Consider the following 18907-nt stretch of genomic DNA (forward strand, 5'->3'; position numbering starts at 1 on the left):
CGGATTAAGATATGCATCTGAAGCAGTTCTGCCGCAGAGTTTTATTGTGGCCGCGACGAGCAATCGGGTCCGACTTTGTAGATTGGTTTTGGGATATTAAACCCGACCTTGAAATTTACATGTCTGAACGTTGGCAGAGAGAGAGAGAGAGAGAGAGAGAGAGAGAGAGAGAGAGAGAGAGAGAGAGAGAGAGAGAGAGAGAGAGAGAGAGAGAGAGAGAGGAGAGCGAAGCAGAGCCTTACTCCCCCTCGCGCCCCCAGGCTGGTTCGCCATCGTGACGAGCGAGGGCCACACGGCGCCCTTCTTCTCGTCGGTGGAGCAGGTCGCCACCAGCAAGGTCTCCTTCTTCCTCACCAGATACGACGTGCCCGCCTACACCAACCTCAAAGATGGTGAGATCCTGCCGTGGATTTTTATTTTTTCAAAGTTCTTCGCTTGATATGCTACTGCCTTTTTTTTTCTTCTTCGCTAATTTTCATTTGTTTTGCTGCCTTTAACAAATCGCCCAATGCTTTTCAATTTGTTTCTTTATTCTACGATTACCATGCAGTTATCACAGAGATTCAAGATTTTAAAGACATCATCACATCACATCCCCATTCTTACAACCATCGGCTGTCATTGTGAATACCTCCCCCCCCCCCCCCACAAAAAAAAAATGGTCTTAACACACGCGCGTCTTCAAACTTTTCATTTTAACAAGTCTCCCCCTCAACCACAGAAAACGGGCGCATGACGTACCAGAAAACGGTGGTCCAAAGCGGCCACGTGCTGAAGCTACTGGGGATCTTCGAGGACCTCAATGCCCGCAGAACTAACAGCTCAGGACGAGGGCGAGATGCCGGTCCCGTCTATGTGTGTGATAAATATGCACAGTGTCTCAACTATAGAAACGAGGTGGGCCTAACGTCTTGTTTCGATTTCACTATGGGGTTATCTGTTTTCATTTTGTGTCGTTTTTGCTGCCGAGACTTCTCGCGACCAATTGATATCTAATGATTACCATTTTGTTCTCACCTTTTTCTGCTGTACTTTCTGTATCTTGTTTAATTACCCAACATTTTATAAATGTACTTTCTTTCTGCCTAATTTGCAACCGACCGCGCTGATTGCGTCGCTTTTGCAGGTGGTGTTCCTTCCGTTCTCGGCGTCGGGCCGCTTCTACACGACGGCGCACAAGACGAGCAAGAACCCCAACCACGTGTACCTGATGGCGCACATCCTCAAGAACCACAAGCTGCCCCTCACCGTCAGGCTCGTGTGCGGCTACATGCCCCGCGTCCCGTGCAACTTCACCGGTGAGTCGCGCAAGAGGCATAGCATGTTTGCAGGACATCCTTTGTCATAGTGCTTTAGAGTGTGGGATGAAGGGAGGCAGTCGACTCGCTGGTTACTGAAGTCCCATCTTAGCTTCAGCGCCAAGGAAAGTATTTATTTCTACCTCTCGCAGCATATCACGTCAGAGTGATATGTTCAAAAAAGCAATATTGGGTCAAGCTTAACTGATGGATGAAGGATGTGCAGCTTTCTAGCATGTGTTCGGTAACAGATTACGTATTGTAATGTAAGATGTTTCAATAATACCATGATAATAACAGCATATTTTTCTTCATTTATCGTGATCCTGCTGATGGCGACTCACAAATTTAGTTCAGCTTCAACTACGCTGCAGAGTATTATCGTATCGCCTCCAGTCCTTTCCGGTCCCGAGTCATGGCAGGATTTGTGTTTGTATTAACGGGTGGTGTCCGCCTTCAGGAGTGCTGCGACTGGAGGAGGCGGAGAAGGAGGCTGTCATCCTCGCGTGCACGATGACCAACGAGGCTCGAGCGACCCTGTTCGAGATCGACGTGGCGTCCAACTTCGTCCTGACGCCCGTGAAGGACCCGCTGTTCCCCAAGTCGCCCATCTTCCTCAAGACCGTCTCCTACTGCGAGGACGAGGCCGAGCCGTGGCGGCGACAGATCAAGGTCTGGCGCTGTTTAAGATATGAATTTTTTTGGAGATACATTTGAATCGTGTTTCCTGTCCTCATTTCAGGCTTCAATTTCTTTCTCAATTTTTACATGGCATAATTTATCTAACATTTTTGCTTCCCCTCAGGTCACACATCACGTGACCGAGAAGAGGTCGCGGTCCTTGAGCCGCTCGCTGAGCGACAAGTTCGTGGAGCAGCCGCGGCCGGCCGGCTTCGCCTTCTTGGCCGACGTCGAGAAGAGGAAGAACCGCGGCCGAGAGAAGTCGCGGGACCGCCTGGCCGTCCGCCTCGGCGAGAGGGCGCGCGACAAGAGCCGGGACAATATCCTCCGGAGCCGCAGCAAGGAGACGCTGCTCGACCACAGCCCCAGCAAGATCAACTGCAAGGGCCAAGACCAGAGGAAACTGTCCAAGCAGAACACGTACATCTTCCAGAACGGACGCAGCCCGCGGACGCAGCAGAAGAAGCAGGAGGCCGACGCCGTCCGCAGACTCAACCGATCTATCGAGAACTTGGACTACTCGAGGGTCGCGGACGACATCAGCCCCGTGCACGAGGCGGAGGAGGACGAGGACGAGGAGGCGCACTACACCGAGATCTGCGAGTACATCCTCAACAGGAAGTCCCCGCTGAAGAACGAGAGGCCGGGGCGCCAGCGGTCCGCCGACAAAGAGAACGGGACTCGCAGGGCAACAGGGCGCGTCCCGGAGAACAACCTGAGCTTCACTCTTCTCAAGAAGGACATCGGAGGATACTACGTCAAGATCCCGGGCTTCGAGGTGCCGAAGGAGGAGCTGGACCAAGGGCTCTCGCCGGAGCCCAGCAAAGGAAGCGACTCGCTGTGCTGATCACCAAGGAAGCTGATGCTTCTGTTGCCGGGGACAACAGGTGTGCCACTGAAATTCCATATCAAAACATGAAGCATGAGTAGTGTGAGCCAAGGACAGAAATGCAGGTAATGGCAACAAAATGGGAAAAAAAAAACTTATTCAGAGACAACACTGAGTAATAGGCGACTCGAAAAGTGGTAAATAATTATATATATATATATATATATATATATATATATATATATATATATATATATATATATATATATATATATATATATATATACATACATACATACATACATTTATTTACATGTCAATGTATGTATGCATATATGTATGTATACACCGAAACAAGTGCAATTTAGCGATGAAAAAGTGATAATGTTGGATTCCAAGATTCTTTAGTGGCAGAAAATTTCGGGTGAGAAAGTAGTAAGTTTCCCCCAATGGTGCTCACTATACTAAGCCTGACTCCGACTTACTGGCAGATAATTCTGTGGTCGTCGAATCTTGCACGGCTGTCAGAGGGTCGTTATTTTCGCCCCTTAGTTCGGTACAACGGTTGAAAGTATTACTGTATTTCTATAAAGGCATCAAGACATAGAGGAGTGGCGTGTTTTGTGTGTGACAGATGTGGAAGGATGTCTGACTGATGCTAGGAGTATTTTTTCCATTAAAAAGAATCATGAAACATTTCGAAAACTGTGTATGATTGCGAAATTCGTCTAGTCACTGGTATTGTTTTTGTTAACCTTTTCGTTATTTCTGGCTTAAATTTGCTAGCAAAAATTCTAGCAAAATAAATTGAAGCTGCTGAAAAAAATAGATTAGTACCTGCCGTCATTCCCATGGTACCCAGCTTAAATCACGCAAAACGTGAGTTCTTTGTTTTCTAAGAAACATCTAAAAGTATTGTGGAAGATACTTTAATTGTTTGGTTTTGATAATCAGTATGTTCATTGGCATCGCATGCTGATATACGGAAAATATTGTTTTTTCTTATTGTGAATGCCAACTGACTGAAGATGACTTGCCAGTGTATTTTATATTGAGAAACTGGCGTATTACAGCTTATTTTTTATTTTGTATGTGTACGAATGGTATGGTGAAAGTCCAATGTTTTTAATAACACGACGCTGTTATACAGCTTGTATTTGATGTCCAAGAGTATAATTCTTTGGCCGTATAACTGACTGATAACCTTTTGTACAGTATTACTCATATATATGAAGAACATGTATTTTGTGTACTTTTATATCATAAAGACTCACAATGCAGGACTCCAGTCGTGTACAGCAATGCACCTATTGTGTATTTTCCAATAATTATAGACGTGAATAAATTTACATTTGTTTAAAAGTGGATTTAATGAATAAAAAGCTGGGAGAAGACGTCAAGTTCAAATGAAATTTCTCAGAATATTTGAAACCCAGTGTTAATTCTGTTAAAATTTGGTATGAAACATATTGTAAAATTAATACATATCAGTGTTTAAATTAAATTCTCTTTAAGAATACCAGTTTCTCTTTTGTTCCTTTTAATGACTAAAAAAAAACACATATATTGAAATACATATTTATTTTGTCATATGTGAATACAGTACGAAATATATGACAGTATAAAAAACATGACAGCAAGCCATCAAAATACAGAGGATGGGCTACAGAGACATTTATACAAGAATTCATATACAAGGGATGTCTCCTGGTGTGAAGGCTCGACCTCGCTCCTGACCTTTCGAACATTCTTTCAAAACCACTTTTTCTCTTTCTCTGATACCAATCGACGCAGCAACTCATTTGATTATATGATGGTATTCATCCCTCTTTCTGTGGGTGCAGTGCGACGCAATCGTCGATTTATAATTTTTTAAAGGTTTAATTAGATTTATTGCCAAAACTTAAACTGATTGATATGATTGTGCTGTGCAATGGTTGGGGGAGTAATGCGGATTTCCTAAACATTATCTAGTACAAGAATATGCAATCTTTTATGAAAATAAGTAAGGAAAAAGTTCACATTCTCATACGCTTATTAAGAATAAATATATTCGTTTATGGATATTCACTATAATGGAAAAAATATGTAAAGGCCCTTTTAGCTCGTACAGGTATCATCACAAGATTACACTCATACCGAAGAATGGTCTGAACAAATTACAGATATCGCGGCGAAAAAGACAGCAAATCATAAACAGTGGGTGTTTGCTCGAACACCAAGCTGCATTCTGATTGGTCGCGAGAAAATCACAACTTCGAGCGCTGATTGGCTGTACACACTTGCCACTCGACGTTGATTGGCTGCCTCGGAATGATAATTTCCCATCTAATTGTCCAAACTCGAGACAAGTTTTTGTCAGTGTTGTACCCAGGAGCAACAAGAGACGTGTCTGTGTTGTTCAGCACGTGTCTGAAACGATAGTCAGTGGGCGGGGCAGATTCGTGGGGGATAACATTGTCGGCTAATTTTCTGACTAGAGAAATTCAGGGTCGGGACTGAGAGCATCACGTTTGCCTTTTCTACATCTACATTTGCTTCTTGTTCATCTTTTATTATAGTCTAATCTTTCTTCGTTTTTGAGTTTGTTTTTATTTTCATTACATGTTTTTTTTCAGTGTCTAAACATCATTGGTCACTACACTGTAATGCTGTTGTTTCTTTATGAAATTTATTAATTTACCTACTCTTCATCCGCCGTGAGTGCTTCATACAATCTCGAGCGCAATTTCATTTCCTTTCATTTCCTTTATCCAAAACGAACCGCATGACTGTCTATTCGGCTGGCTTCGAACGGATTTCGAACGCACAATGTACAGATCCCGCAGTACGTACAACACAAGGATAAGAAAAACAGTTCCAAAACACATTTGTTTCTTTAAAGGGATTTTGGATATAAACTCCTTCCTTAAGACAGGATATATGAATCCTTGTTCTTCCATGTCACTTTTCTACTTAACTATGATTTCATCACAGAAGAGTACTGGTCTTTTTGTTACATGTTTACAGACTGTTTGCTTTTCAATAAATAAAGTAGCATAGAAGTACATTTACAGGAAAAGAGGCTTATATCTTCCCCCTTTTGCGCTTTGTTTGAGTTCTGCTGACAGGAAACGTATAAACTTTATCAAATCCATATTGCAAGAACATACACACGCACGAACACTACCCAATAAACACAGACACACACGCACTTTTGTATGTATATGGTAAGTATGTAGTGGCATGTATACAAACTTTTTTTGAATAGCACTGGAACCTGCTCCAATATCCACCACATAAATCTCGAAACATAATGGTTAAAACTTTAAACAGAAGTTAAAGAGCAGGGTTTAGTGTCACTGAGAGTCACCTTTCCGGAGTCACAGCACGATGTGTGCCAAACTAGAACGCCTGGATCCACCACACGACAGGAAACACAGTTGTAAAGACAGCCAAAAGTATAGACATTTTTTCTTTTTCCAGGAACAGAAAGTATTGCTACATGCCACGGATAAGTATGTACAAAAACAACATATGCTAGGTCATATAAGCGAAACTGGAAGATACAGAAATGTAGCCGGAATTTTTCAACTCATTTGCCGAGAGAAGTTCAACTTGATTGTGATAGTCTGCGGAGATAAAATGCCACAACTCTGTAACTCAGTTTCCAAAGGCGCACTTCATTTCTAACGGATTTCAGAACATCCTATCGACGCATACGGCGCCTTGATTGAGCACAGGGAGTCGTGTTAGCAAGGGAGTCGGCAGGAGGCGGGGCCGCCGCTCAGCACACAGAGTCGTATCCGTTCACCTCGTCCCCGAGGACCGTCTTCCCGATCTCCTCCTGCGGGACCTCGAAGCCCTTCAGCTTCATGTAGTATCCCCTTTGCTATTTCTGCTGATGGTGGAGAGCTTGTCGTCCTCCTGGTCCTTCACCACCACTCGAATGATGTACACTTCGTTGGCCTTGTCCTTCTCTCGATCATGTCCCTGCGGCCCCCCTGGTCGAGCTCGTCTGCTCGCCGTGGCTGCCGTCGGCGGCGTTGACGTGGATGGTGGAGACGCCGCTCTCGCTCGGCGGGAATGTTCTCCTTGTAGTCTCCGCTCGCGCTCGAGAACTTCCTGCTCCTCGACTCGCTGAATGTCGCGCTCAGCCTGCCCGAGGCGTCACTCGGGACGTGGTTCTCCTCCTCGAGCGTGAAGCTGAGGTTGGGGAGGCTGAGTGGAGGGTGGCCTCTGGCGAAGGGCTGCCTCCGGGCCCGCTGCCCGTAGTCGCAGATCTCGGCGTAGTGGCTCTCGGAGACGTCCTCCTCCGTCTCGGGGATCGGGCTGATGTCGTCGGCCACGCGCGAGTACTCCAGGTTCTCCACCGACCTGTTGCTGTTGATGCTGTTGTTGATGCTGCTGCTCTTGTAGCCGCCCAGGTCGCTCTCGGCCCGCCGCTCGGGGTGCTTGGACCCGCCCCGCCCGTTCTGCAGCACGTACGTGTTCTGCTTGGAGAGCGGCTGTGCTCGGCGATCGGGAAGCCGCTGAAGCTGTTGCTGTAGTCGTGGTACTTGAACTTGGTCTTCTCGACGCTCTTCTCGCGGCTGCGGAACTCCCGGAACCTCTGCTCTCGGCTCTTGTCGCGGCTGGGCTCGCTCTGCCGGCTGTCCCTCGACCGGTCGCGGCTGCGCCCCTTCTTCTTGTCGTTGTCCACCGACAGGAACGACAGGCTCAGCGGCCGCACGCTGGCCATCGGCTCCACGAATTTGTCACTCAGTGATCGGGTCAATGACCTTGACCTCTTCTCGGTCACATGGTGAGTCACCTGCAGGCGAAGACGTTCGTGCATTAAACTCTCTGTTACAGCTGTTTAACATATGAGGCGAAAGTGATCTTATATGGTGAGCAAACAACAAGCCAAACTAAAACCAAGCAAGCCACCTATCCCTCTCGAAATATTTCCTGCCGTTAAACAAAAGCAGCGACCGTTCTCCGGCCCACCTTAATCTGTCGCCGCCAGGGCTCGGCTTCGTCGTCGCAGTAGGAGACGGTCTTCAGGAAGATGGGCGACTTGGGGAACAGCGGGTCCTTCACGGGCGTCAGGACGAAGTTGGACGCCACGTCGATCTCGAACAGGGTCGCCTGAGCCTCGTCGGTCATCGTGCACGCCAGAATCACCGCCTCCTTCTGCGCCTGCTCCAAGACGCAGCACTCCTGTGGAAGCGATTGTTTTCAGTCAGTACAAATTACTAAGAACATTCTCCGAAACTCCCTGCAGAGACTGCACTCTCTATCTTTTGAAAATACGAAAACCCCAGACTAATACAGCTTCGGGACCAAAGGTGGCACTTGTCGCGACTCACCGGTGAAGTTGCACGGGACGCGGGGCATGTAGCCGCACACGAGCCTGACGGTGAGGGGCAGCTTGTGGGTTCTTGAGGATGTGCGCCATCATGTTACACGTGGTGGGGTTCTTGCTCTCTGTGCGCCGTCGGTTTATACCGCGTCCCCTGAGCCGAGAACGGAAGGAACACCACCTGCAAAAGCGACGCAATCAGCGCGGTCGGAGGCAAAGGGGGGGACATCGGGGGGAAGCGAAATGAAGGAAACCAAAAATCAACAAATAGATTGGCCGATTACAAACATACAAAAGAAGTACGATATTCATTAAGTAATAAATAGCAATGACCACAATATAAATGTATGTAGGTATGTATGGCTTATTAACATACATACATACATTATATATATATATAGAAATATATCTACCCTAATATATATATAATAATATATACAGATATATACAGATATATACATATATATGCAAATATATACATATATATATAAATATATATATACCTATATATACCTATATATACATATATATACATATATATACATATATATGCATATCAACATTGCAAACAGGGCCCGCCTAAAGCCCCAAGCCCACCTCGTTCCTGTAGTTGAGACACTGGGCGTATTTATCACAGTTGAAGACGCTGGACGCGTCGCGCCCTCGCCCCGCGCTGTTGGTCCTGCGGGCGTTGAGGTCCTCGAAGATGCCCATGAGCTTGAGCACGTGGCCGCTCTGCACGACCGTCTTCTGGTACGTCATGCGCCCCTCGGCTGTTTCCAAAGGGAGGAAGGGTTTTCATTTGAGGTTTGTTGTTCATTCATTCTGTGTGTGTTTGTCTGTGTGCGTGTTGAAGCAAAGGTCAGTTAACAGATTCTGCACAATTCAGATCGAACGACGCCGACGAGTGTATATCCATGACACAGGGGGCGAAGGCATGCACTTGCATAAGGTCTCTCGAACAGGAGCTGAGACACAGGAAGAAATACTCGAAGAAGGTCCCCAAGCCCTTCAAAGGGCGCGGCAAAGAGTCTCACCATCTTTGAGGTTGGTGTAGGCGGGCACGTCGTATCTGGTGAGGAAGAAGGAGACCTTGCTGGTGGCGACCTCTCCACGACGAGAAGAAGGCGCCGTGTGGCCCTCGCTCGTCACGATGGCGAACCAGCCTGGGGGCGCGAGGGGGAGTAAGGCTCTGCTTCGCTCTCTCTCTCTCTCTCTCTCTCTCTCTTTCTCTCTCTCGCTCTCTCCCTCCCTCCCTCCCTCTCTCTCTCGCTCTCTCTCTCTCTCTCTCTTCTCTCTCTCTCTCTCTCTCTCTACTCTCTCTCTCTCTCTCTCTCTCTCTCTCTCTCTCTCTCTCTCTCTCTCTCTCTCTCTCTCTCTCCTATCGCACTGAAATCTAAATAATAAACCTGCCATGAAATTCTAATTCTCAGGATGCATGTTTACAGTTGCAGTGAATAAAGTCCAGACGAAGCTTATCGCAGTCTGAAATCTACACGCGGATATCGTCAGAGAAAGCAATGTATGAAGACGAAGGACAGGAGAGGGGAGGGGAGGGGAGGGGGAGGGGGAGGGGGGGGAGAAAGAGGAGAGGGGTCATGTTGGTGATAAGAGAGGGAGAAGAAGCAGAGGAGGAGGACGACGACTAATAAGCCTTTTTGGAAGAGGGACTGAGGAAGAAGAAGATGGAGAAGAGGTAGAAGAAAAGAAAAAGGAGGAGGAGAGGAGGAGGAGGAAGGAGGAGGAGGAGGAGGAGGAGGAAGAGGAGAAGGAGGAGGTGGAAGAGGATATAGAGGAGGAGGTGGTAAAATGAGTAGGGAGTGAGGCCTTAGAAGAGAAATAAGAGCAGAGGCAGACAGGGACAGAATGCAGAGTGAAAGGGGGAAACGAGATAAACGAGAGTAAATGGGAGGATCCCCTGGCTGACCTGTGTAGGAGTCGGGGATGACGATGGCCGGGCCGACGGGGGTGAGGCGCCGTCGCGACCGGGCGGAGAGACACGCCGCGGACCTGCAAGGAACCGGATGAAGGGATAACGATGGTGCCTTGGAGGTGATGATGGTGATGGTGATGATGGTGATGGTGATGGTGATTTTGATGGTGATGGTGATGGTAGGGCCTATCATACTGACAAGGCTGATAATGACACTATCGCGAAGCGGTGCCAGGTGCAGACGCATTCCCTGGGGGGCCGGGGGGCCCGGGGGGGGCTCCGCCGTCGGAACCAATGCGGTGTTGGCCACGATGCTCAGGCTGCTTTATCAGAAGCGTAATGATTTGGATAATAGCAATGCTGCCTTTCTTTAGCTAGATTCATAAAAGGAAGAAATGAAATACTAAAGAACTACAGAGATAGTGAAATGGTGATAATAATAACCTCTGTCTGAACCACCGAACCATAACAACAGTGATGAAGTCACTAACTTCATTACTACTACTACTACTTTTTACCTTTCTGACACAAATATTTGCAAAGACCACCAGGAAATAACACTTACCACCGCCAGCCATCTGACTCATCAACGGTACCATTCTTATTACTCCGAGCTTCATTAGTATCATAAACTCGTTGTTAATAGTAGTCGCGTTATTTCAATTGCTAACGCGACTACTATTAACAACGAGTTTATGATACTAATGAAGCTCGGAGTAATAAGAATGGTACCGTTGATGAGTCAGATGGCTGGCGGTGGTAAGTGTTATTTCCTGGTGGTCTTTGCAAATATTTGTGTCAGAAAGGTAAAAAGTAGTAGTAGTAGTAATGAAGTTAGTGACTTCATCACTGTTGTTATGGTTCGGTGGTTCAGACAGAGGTTATTATAATCACCATTTCACTATCTCTGTAGTTCTTTAGTATTTCATTTCTTCCTTTTATGAATCTAGCTAAAGAAAGGCAGCATTGCTATTATATCCAATATCATTACGCTTCTGATAAAGCAGCCTGAGCATCGTGGCCAACACCGCATTGGTTCCGACGGCGGAGCCCCCCCCGGCCCCCCGGCCCCCCAGGGAATGCGTCTGCACCTGGCACCGCTTCGCGATAGTGTCATTATCAGCCTTGTCAGTATGATAGGCCCTACCATCACCATCACCATCAAAATCACCATCACCATCACCATCATCACCATCACCATCATCACCTCCAAGGCACCATCGTTATCCCTTCATTCCGGTACTTGCAGGTCGCGGCGTGTCCTCTCCGCCGGGTCGCGAGCGCCCTCCACCCCCGTCGCCCGGCATCGTCAGCCCGACTCCTACACAGGCAGCCAGGGGTCTCCCATTACTCTCGTTATCTCGTTTCCCCCTTTCAACTATGCATTCTGTCCCTGTCTTGCCTCTGCATCTTATTTCTCTTCTAAGGCCTCATCTCCCTACTCATTTTACCACCTCCTCCTCTACCTCCACCTCCTCCTCTTCCTCTTCCTCTTCCTCCTCCTCCTCCTCTTCCTCCTCCTCCTTCTCCTCCTTTTTCTTTTCTTCTACCTCTTCTCCATCTTCTTCTTCCTCAGTCCCTCTTCCAAAAAGGCTTATTAGTCGTCGTCCTCACTCTTCCGTTCGTCTCCTCCTCTTTATCACCAAACATGACCCTTCTCTTTTCCCCCCCTCCACTCCCCTCCCCCTCCCCCTCCCCTCCTCCTGTCCTTCGTCTTCATACATTGCTTTCTCTGACGATATCCGCGTGTAGATTTCAGACTGCGATAAGCTTCGTCTGGACTTTATTCACTGCAACTGTAAACATGCATCCTGAGAATTAGAATTTCATGGCAGGTTTATTATTTAGATTTCAGTGCGATAGGAGAGAGAGAGATGAGATAGAGATGAGAGAATGAGAGATGAGGAGACGATAGAGGATCTCTGAGGAGATGAGAGGAAGAAGAGAGAGAGAGAGAGAGGGAGAGAGGGAGGAGAGACAGAGAGAGAGAGAAGAGGGAGGGAGGGAGGGAGGGAGGAGGGAGGAGAGAGCGAGAGAGAAAAAGAGAGCGATGAGAGCGAGAGGAGAGAGAGAAGAAAGAGCAGAGAGAACCGAGAGAGAGAGGAGAGAGAGATGAGAGAGCGGGAGAGAGAGAGATGGTAGACTGTGATGACGAGAGAGCGAGAGAGAGAGTGAGGGAGGGAGGGAGGAGAGCGAAGAGAGAGAAAGAGCGAGAAGAGAGAGAGAGAAGAGAGCGATAGCAGAGCCTTACTCCCCTCGCGCCCCCAGGTGGTTCGCCATCGTGACGGAGCGAGGGCCACACGGCGCCCTTCTTCTCGTCGGTGGAGCAGGTCGACACCAGCAAGGTCTCCTTCTTCTCACCAGATTACGACGTCGCCGCTACACCACCCTCAAAGATGTGATGCACTCTTGCCGCGCCCTTTGAAGGGCTTGGGGACCTTCTTCGAGTATTTCTTCCTGTGTCTCAGCTCCTGTTCGAGAGACCTTATGCAAGTGCATGCCTTCGCCCCCTGTGTCATGGATATACACTCGTCGGCGTCGTTCGATCTGAATTGTGCAGAATCTGTTAACTGACCTTTGCTTCAACACGCACACAGACAACCACACACAGAATGAATGAACAACAAACCTCAAATGAAAACCCTTCCTCCCTTTGGAAACAAGCCCCGAGGGGCGCATTGACGTACCAGAAGACGGTCGTGCAGAGCGGCCACGTGCTCAAGCTCATGGGCATCTTCGAGGACCTCAACGCCCGCAGGACCAACAGCGCGGGGCGAGGGCGCGACGCGTCCAGCGTCTTCAACTGTGATAAATACGCCCAGTGTCTCAAACTACGAGGAACGAGGTGGCTTGAGGGCTGTAGGCGGGCCCTGTTTGCAATGTGATATGCTATTATATGTATATATATTATATATGGATATTATAGGTATATATAGGGTATATTATTATATTTATATATATATGTATTATATTGTGCATATTATATGATATATATATATTCTTATTATATATACTATATATATATACTATATTTTTTATATATATATATATATATGTATGTATGTATGTATATATATACATACATACATACATACATTTATATTGTGGTCATTGCTATTTATTACTTAATAAATATCGTACTTCTTTTGTATGTTTGTAATCGGCCAATCTATTTGTTGATTTTTGTTTCCCTTCATTTCGCTTCCCCCCGATGTCCCCCCCTTTGCCTACGACCGCGCTGATTGCGTCGCTTTTGCAGGTGGTGTTCCTTCCGTTATCGGCGTCGGGCCGCTTTCTACACGACGGCGCCCCAAGACGAGCAAGAACCCAACCACGTGTACCTGATGGGCGCACATCCTCAAGAACCACAAGCTGCCCCTCACCGTCAGGCTCGTGTGCGGCTACATGCCCCGCGTCCCGTGCAACTTCACCGGTGAGTCGCGACAAGTGCCACCTTTGGTCCCGAAGCTGTATTAGTCTGGGGTTTTCGTATTTTCAAAAGATAGAGAGTGCAGTCTCTGCAGGGAGTTTCGGAGAATGTTCTTAGTAATTTGTACTGACTGAAAACAATCGCTTCCACAGGAGTGCTGCGTCTGGAGCAGGCGCAGAAGGAGGCGGTGATTCTGGCGTGCACGATGACCGACGAGGCCTCAGGCGACCCTGTTCGAGATCGACGTGGCGTCCAACTTCGTCCTGACGCCCGTGAAGGACCGCTGTTCCCCAAGTCGCCCATCTTCCTGAAGACCCGTCTCCTACTGCGACGACGAAGCGAGCCATGGCGGCGACAGATAAGGTGGGCCGGGAGAACGGTCGCGCTTTTGTTTAACGGCAGGAAATATTTCGAGAGGGATAGGTGGCTTGCTTGGTTTTAGTTTGGCTTGTTGTTTGCTCACCATATAAGATCACTTTCGCCTCATATGTTAAACAGCTGTAACAGAGAGTTTAATGCACGAACGTCTTCGCCTGCAGGTGACTCACCATGTGACCGAGAAGAGGTCAAGGTCATTGACCCGATCACTGAGTGACAAATTCGTGGAGCCGATGGCCAGCGTGCGGCCGCTGAGCCTGTCGTTCCTGTCGGTGGACAACGACAAGAAGAAGGGGCGCAGCCGCGACCGGTCGAGGGACAGCCGGCAGAGCGAGCCCAGCCGCGACAAGAGCCGAGAGCAGAGGTTCCGGGAGTTCCGCAGCCGCGAGAAGAGCGTCGAGAAGACCAAGTTCAAGTACCACGACTACAGCAACAGCTTCAGCGGCTTCCCGATCGCCGAGCACAGCCTGGAGGCCAAGAAGAAGAGCTCGGACCACCGCAAGATCTCCAAGCAGAACACGTACGTGCTGCAGAACGGGCGGGGCGGGTCCAAGCACCCCGAGCGGCGGGCCGAGAGCGACCTGGGCGGCTACAAGAGCAGCAGCATCAACAACAGCATCAACAGCAACAGGTCGGTGGAGAACCTGGAGTACTCGCGCGTGGCCGACGACATCAGCCCGATCCCCGAGACGGAGGAGGACGTCTCCGAGAGCCACTACGCCGAGATCTGCGACTACGGGCAGCGGGCCCGGAGGCAGCCCTTCGCCAGAGGCCACCCTCCACTCAGCCTCCCCAACCTCAGCTTCACGCTCGAGGAGGAGAACCACGTCCCGAGTGACGCCTCGGGCAGGCTGAGCGCGACATTCAGCGAGTCGAGGAGCAGGAAGTTCTCGAGCGCGAGCGGAGACTACAAGGAGAACATTCCGCCGAGCGAGAGCGGCGTCTCCACCATCCACGTCAGCGCCGCCGACGGCAGCCACGGCGAGCAGACGAGCTCGACCAGGGGCGGCCGCGACATGATCGAGAAGGACAAGGCCAACGAAGTGTACATCATTCGAGTGGTGGTGAAGGACCAGGAGGACGACAAGCTCTCCACCATCAGCAGAAATAGCAAAGGGGGATACTACATGAAGCTGAAGGGCTTCGAGGTCCCGCAGGAGGAGATCGGGAAGACGGTCCTCGGGGACGAGGTGAACGGATACGACTCTGTGTGCTGAGCGGCGGCCCCGCCTCCTGCCGACTCCCTTGCTAACACGACTCCCTGTGCTCAATCAAGGACGCGTATGCCGTGTGATAGGATGTTCTGAAAGTCCTTTAAGAAATGAAGTGCGCCCTTTGGAAACTGAAGTTACAGAAATTTGTGGCATTTTATCTCCGCAGACTTTATCACAATCAAGTTGAACTTCCACTCGGCTAAATGAGTTGAAAATTCCGGCTTACATTTCTGTATCTCAGTTTCGCTTATATGAACTAGCATATGTGTTTGTGTACATAATTATCCGTGGCATGTAAGCAATACTTTCTGTTCCTGGAAAAAAAGTCTAGACTTTTGCCTGTCTTTACAACTGTGTTTCCTGTCGTGTGGTGCGATCCAGGCGTTCTAAGTTGCACACACTCGTGGCTGTGACTCCGGGAAAAGGGTGACTCTCAGTGACACTAAACCCTGCTCTTGAACCTTCTGTGTAAAGTTTTACATTATGTTTCGAGATTTATGTGGTGGATATTGGAGCAGGTTCCAGTGCTTTTAAAAAAAAAGTTGTATACATGCACACATACATACGTACCAATATACGTATAAAAGTGCGTGTCTGTATGTGTTTATGTGGGTATGTGTTCGTGCGTGTGTATGTTCGTGGCAATATGGATTTGATAAAGTATATTACCGTTCATTGTCAGAAGAAACTCAGAACAAAGCGCAAAGATATATAAGCCTCTTTTCCTGTAAATGTACTTCTATGCTACTTATTTATGGAAAAGAAACAGTCTGTAAACATGTAACAAAAAGACCAGTACCTTCTGTGATGAAAACATAGGTAAGTAAGGAAAGTGACATGGAAGAACAAGTGATTCATATATCCTGTCTTAGGGAAAGAAGGATTTATATCCCAAATCCCTTTAAAGGAAACAAATGTGTTTTGGAAACTGTTTTTTCTTATCCTTGTGTTGTACGTACTGCGGGATCTGTACATTGTGCGTTCGAAATCCGTTCGAAGCAGCGAATGAGACAGTCATGCGGTTCGTTTTGATAAAGGAAATGAAAGGAAAATGAAATGCGCTCGAGATTGTGATGAAGCACTCACGGCGGATGAAGGAGTAGGTAAATTTATAATTTCATAAAGAAACAACAGCATTACAGTGTAGTGACTAATGATGTTTAGACACTGAAAAAAAAACATGTTATGAAAATAAAAACAAACCCAAAAACTAAGAAAGTTTAGACTATAATACAAAGATGAACAAGAAGCAAATGTAGATTAGAAAAAGAGCAAACGTGATGCTCTCAGTCCCGTCCTGAATTTCTCTAGTCAGATCGCCGACAATGACCCCACGAACTGCCCCGCCCACTGACTATCGTTTCAGACACGTGCTGAACAACACAGACACGTCTCTTGTTGCTCCTGGGTACAACACTGACAAAAACTTGTCTCGAGTTTGGACAATTAGATGGGAAATTATCATTCCGAGGCAGCCAATCAACGTCGAGTGGCAAGTGTGCACAGCCAATCAGCGCTCGAAGTTGTGATTTTCTCGCGAACCAATCAGAATGCAGCTGGTGTTCGAGCAAACACCCACTGTTTATGATTTGCTGTCTTTTTCGCCGCGATATCTGTAATTTGTTCAGACCATTCTTCGGTATGAGTGTAATCTTGTGATGATACCTGTACGAGCTAAAAGGGCCTTTACATATTTTTTCCATTATAGTGAATATCCATAAACGAATATATTTATTCTTAATAAGCGTATGAGAATGTGAACTTTTTCCTTACTTATTTTCATAAAAGATTGCATATTCTTGTACTAGATAATGTTTAGGAAATCCGCATTACTCCCCCAACCATTGCACAGCACAATCATATCAATCAGTTTAAGTTTGGCAATAAATCTAATAAACCTTAAAAATTATAAATCGACGATTGCGTCGCACTGCACCCACAGAAGAGGGATGAATACCATCATATAATCAAATGAGTTGCTGCGTCGATTGGTATCAGAGAAAGAGAAAAAGTGGTTTGAAGGAATGTTCGAAAGGTCAGGAGCGAGGTCGAGCCTTCACACCAGGAACATCCTTGTATATGAATTCTTGTATAAATGCTCTGTAGCCCATCCTCTGTATTTTGATGGCTTGCTGTCATGTTTTTTATACTGTCATATATTTCGTACTGTATTCACATAGACGAAATAAATATGTATTTCAATATATGTTTTTTTTAGTCATTAAAAGGAACAAAAGAAACTGGTTTTCCCTAAGAGAATTTAATTTAAACAATGATATGTATTAATTTTACAATATGTCATACCAAATTTTAACGGGAATTTAAACACTGGGTTTCAAATATTCTGAGAATTTCATTTGAAATTTGACGTCTTCTCCCAGTTTTTTTATTCATTAAATCCACTTTTAAACAAATGTAAATTTATTCACGTTATAATTATTGGAAAATACACAATAGGTGCATTGCTGTACACGACGGAGTCTGCATTGTGAGTCTTTATGATATAAAAGTACACAAAATACATGTTTTCATATATATGAGTAATACTGTACAAAAGGTTACGTCAGTTATACGCCAAAGAATTATACTCTTGGACATCAAATACAAGCTGTATAACAGCGTCGTGTTATTAAAAACATTGGATTTTCCCACCATACCATTCGTACACATACAAAATAAAAAATAAGCTGTAATACGCCAGTTTCTCAATATAAAATACACTGGCAAGTCATCTTCAGTCAGTTGGCATTCACAATAAGAAAAAACAATATTTCCGTTATCAGCATGCGAGCCAAATTTAAACATACTGATTTTCAAAACAAACAATTAAGTATCTTCCCCAATACTTTTAGATGTTTCTTAGAAAACAAAGAACCACGTTTTGCGTGATTTAAGTGGGTACCATGGGAAGACGGCAGGGACTAATCTATTTTTTTCAGCAGCTTTAATTATTTGCTAGAATTTTTGCTAGCAAATTTAAGCCAGAAATAACGAAAAGGTTAACAAAAACAATACCCGTGACTAGACGAATTTCGCAAATCATACACAGTTTTCGAAATGTTTCATGATTCTTTTTAAGGAAAAAATACTCCTAACATCAGTCAGAATCCCTTTCCCCATCTGTCACACACAAAACACGCCACTCCTCTATGTCTTGATGCCTTTATAGAAATACAGTAACTTTCAACCGTTGTACCGAAAATAAGGGCGAAAATAACGACCCTCTGACAGCCGTGCAAGATTCGAAAGACCACAGAATTATCTGCCAGTAAGTCGGAGTCAGGCTTAGTATTAGTGAGCACCATTGGGGGAAACTTTTCTACTTTCTCACCCGAATTTTCTGCCCCTAAAGAAAATTTGGAATCCAACATTATCACTTTTTCATCGCTAAATGCACTTGTTTCGGTGTTAACATACATATATGCATAATACATTGACATGTAAATAAAATGTATGATGTATGTATATAATAATATATATATATATATATAATATATATATATAATATATATATATATATATATATATATATAAAAAATTATTTACCACTTTCGAGTGCCTATTACTCATGTTGTTTGAATAAGTTTTTTTTTTCCATTTTTTCATTACCTGCATTTTTGTCCTGGGTCACACTACTCATGCTTATGTTTGATATGGAATTCAGTGGCCACACCTGTTTTTCCCGGCAAAAAGCATCAGCTTCCTTTGGCAGCACAGCGAGTCGCTCCTTGCTGGGTTTCCGGGGAGAGCCTTGTCCAGCTCCTCCTTTGGCCTCGAAGCCACGAGAGACTCGAGTCCTTTCTAGAAGAGAGTCGTTTTTG

General features: G+C 46.2%; 2 protein-coding genes and 2 pseudogenes across 2 annotated transcripts in view; 2 read left to right on the forward strand and 2 right to left on the reverse strand.

Moving 5' to 3' along the window:
* The window catches only part of LOC119574700, a gene marked incomplete in the record, with an annotated part of 93915 nt that extends 90952 nt beyond the window's left edge, over positions 1–2963 (forward strand). The window contains 5 exon segments of the mRNA XM_037922090.1: positions 261–392; positions 722–897; positions 1127–1298; positions 1759–1970; positions 2104–2963. Of these exon segments, the coding sequence (XP_037778018.1) occupies positions 261–392; positions 722–897; positions 1127–1298; positions 1759–1970; positions 2104–2826 (1415 nt within the window).
* A 3759-nt stretch (positions 2964–6722) lies between these two features.
* On the reverse strand, positions 6723–7292 carry LOC119574097 (the record flags this gene model as incomplete). The annotated part of the gene is made up of 1 exon (XM_037921174.1): positions 6723–7292. A coding segment is annotated over one exon (570 nt), but the record flags the coding sequence as incomplete, so codon positions are not given.
* Positions 7293–7294: 2 nt separating this feature from the next.
* On the reverse strand, positions 7295–10651 carry LOC119574098 (annotated as a pseudogene).
* A 2025-nt stretch (positions 10652–12676) lies between these two features.
* LOC119574099 lies at positions 12677–16127 on the forward strand (annotated as a pseudogene).
* The last annotated feature ends 2780 nt before the right edge of the window (positions 16128–18907 follow it).

This window comes from Penaeus monodon, chromosome 6 (genome assembly GCF_015228065.2).
Source record: "Penaeus monodon isolate SGIC_2016 chromosome 6, NSTDA_Pmon_1, whole genome shotgun sequence".
NCBI classification, from domain to species: domain Eukaryota; kingdom Metazoa; phylum Arthropoda; class Malacostraca; order Decapoda; family Penaeidae; genus Penaeus; species Penaeus monodon.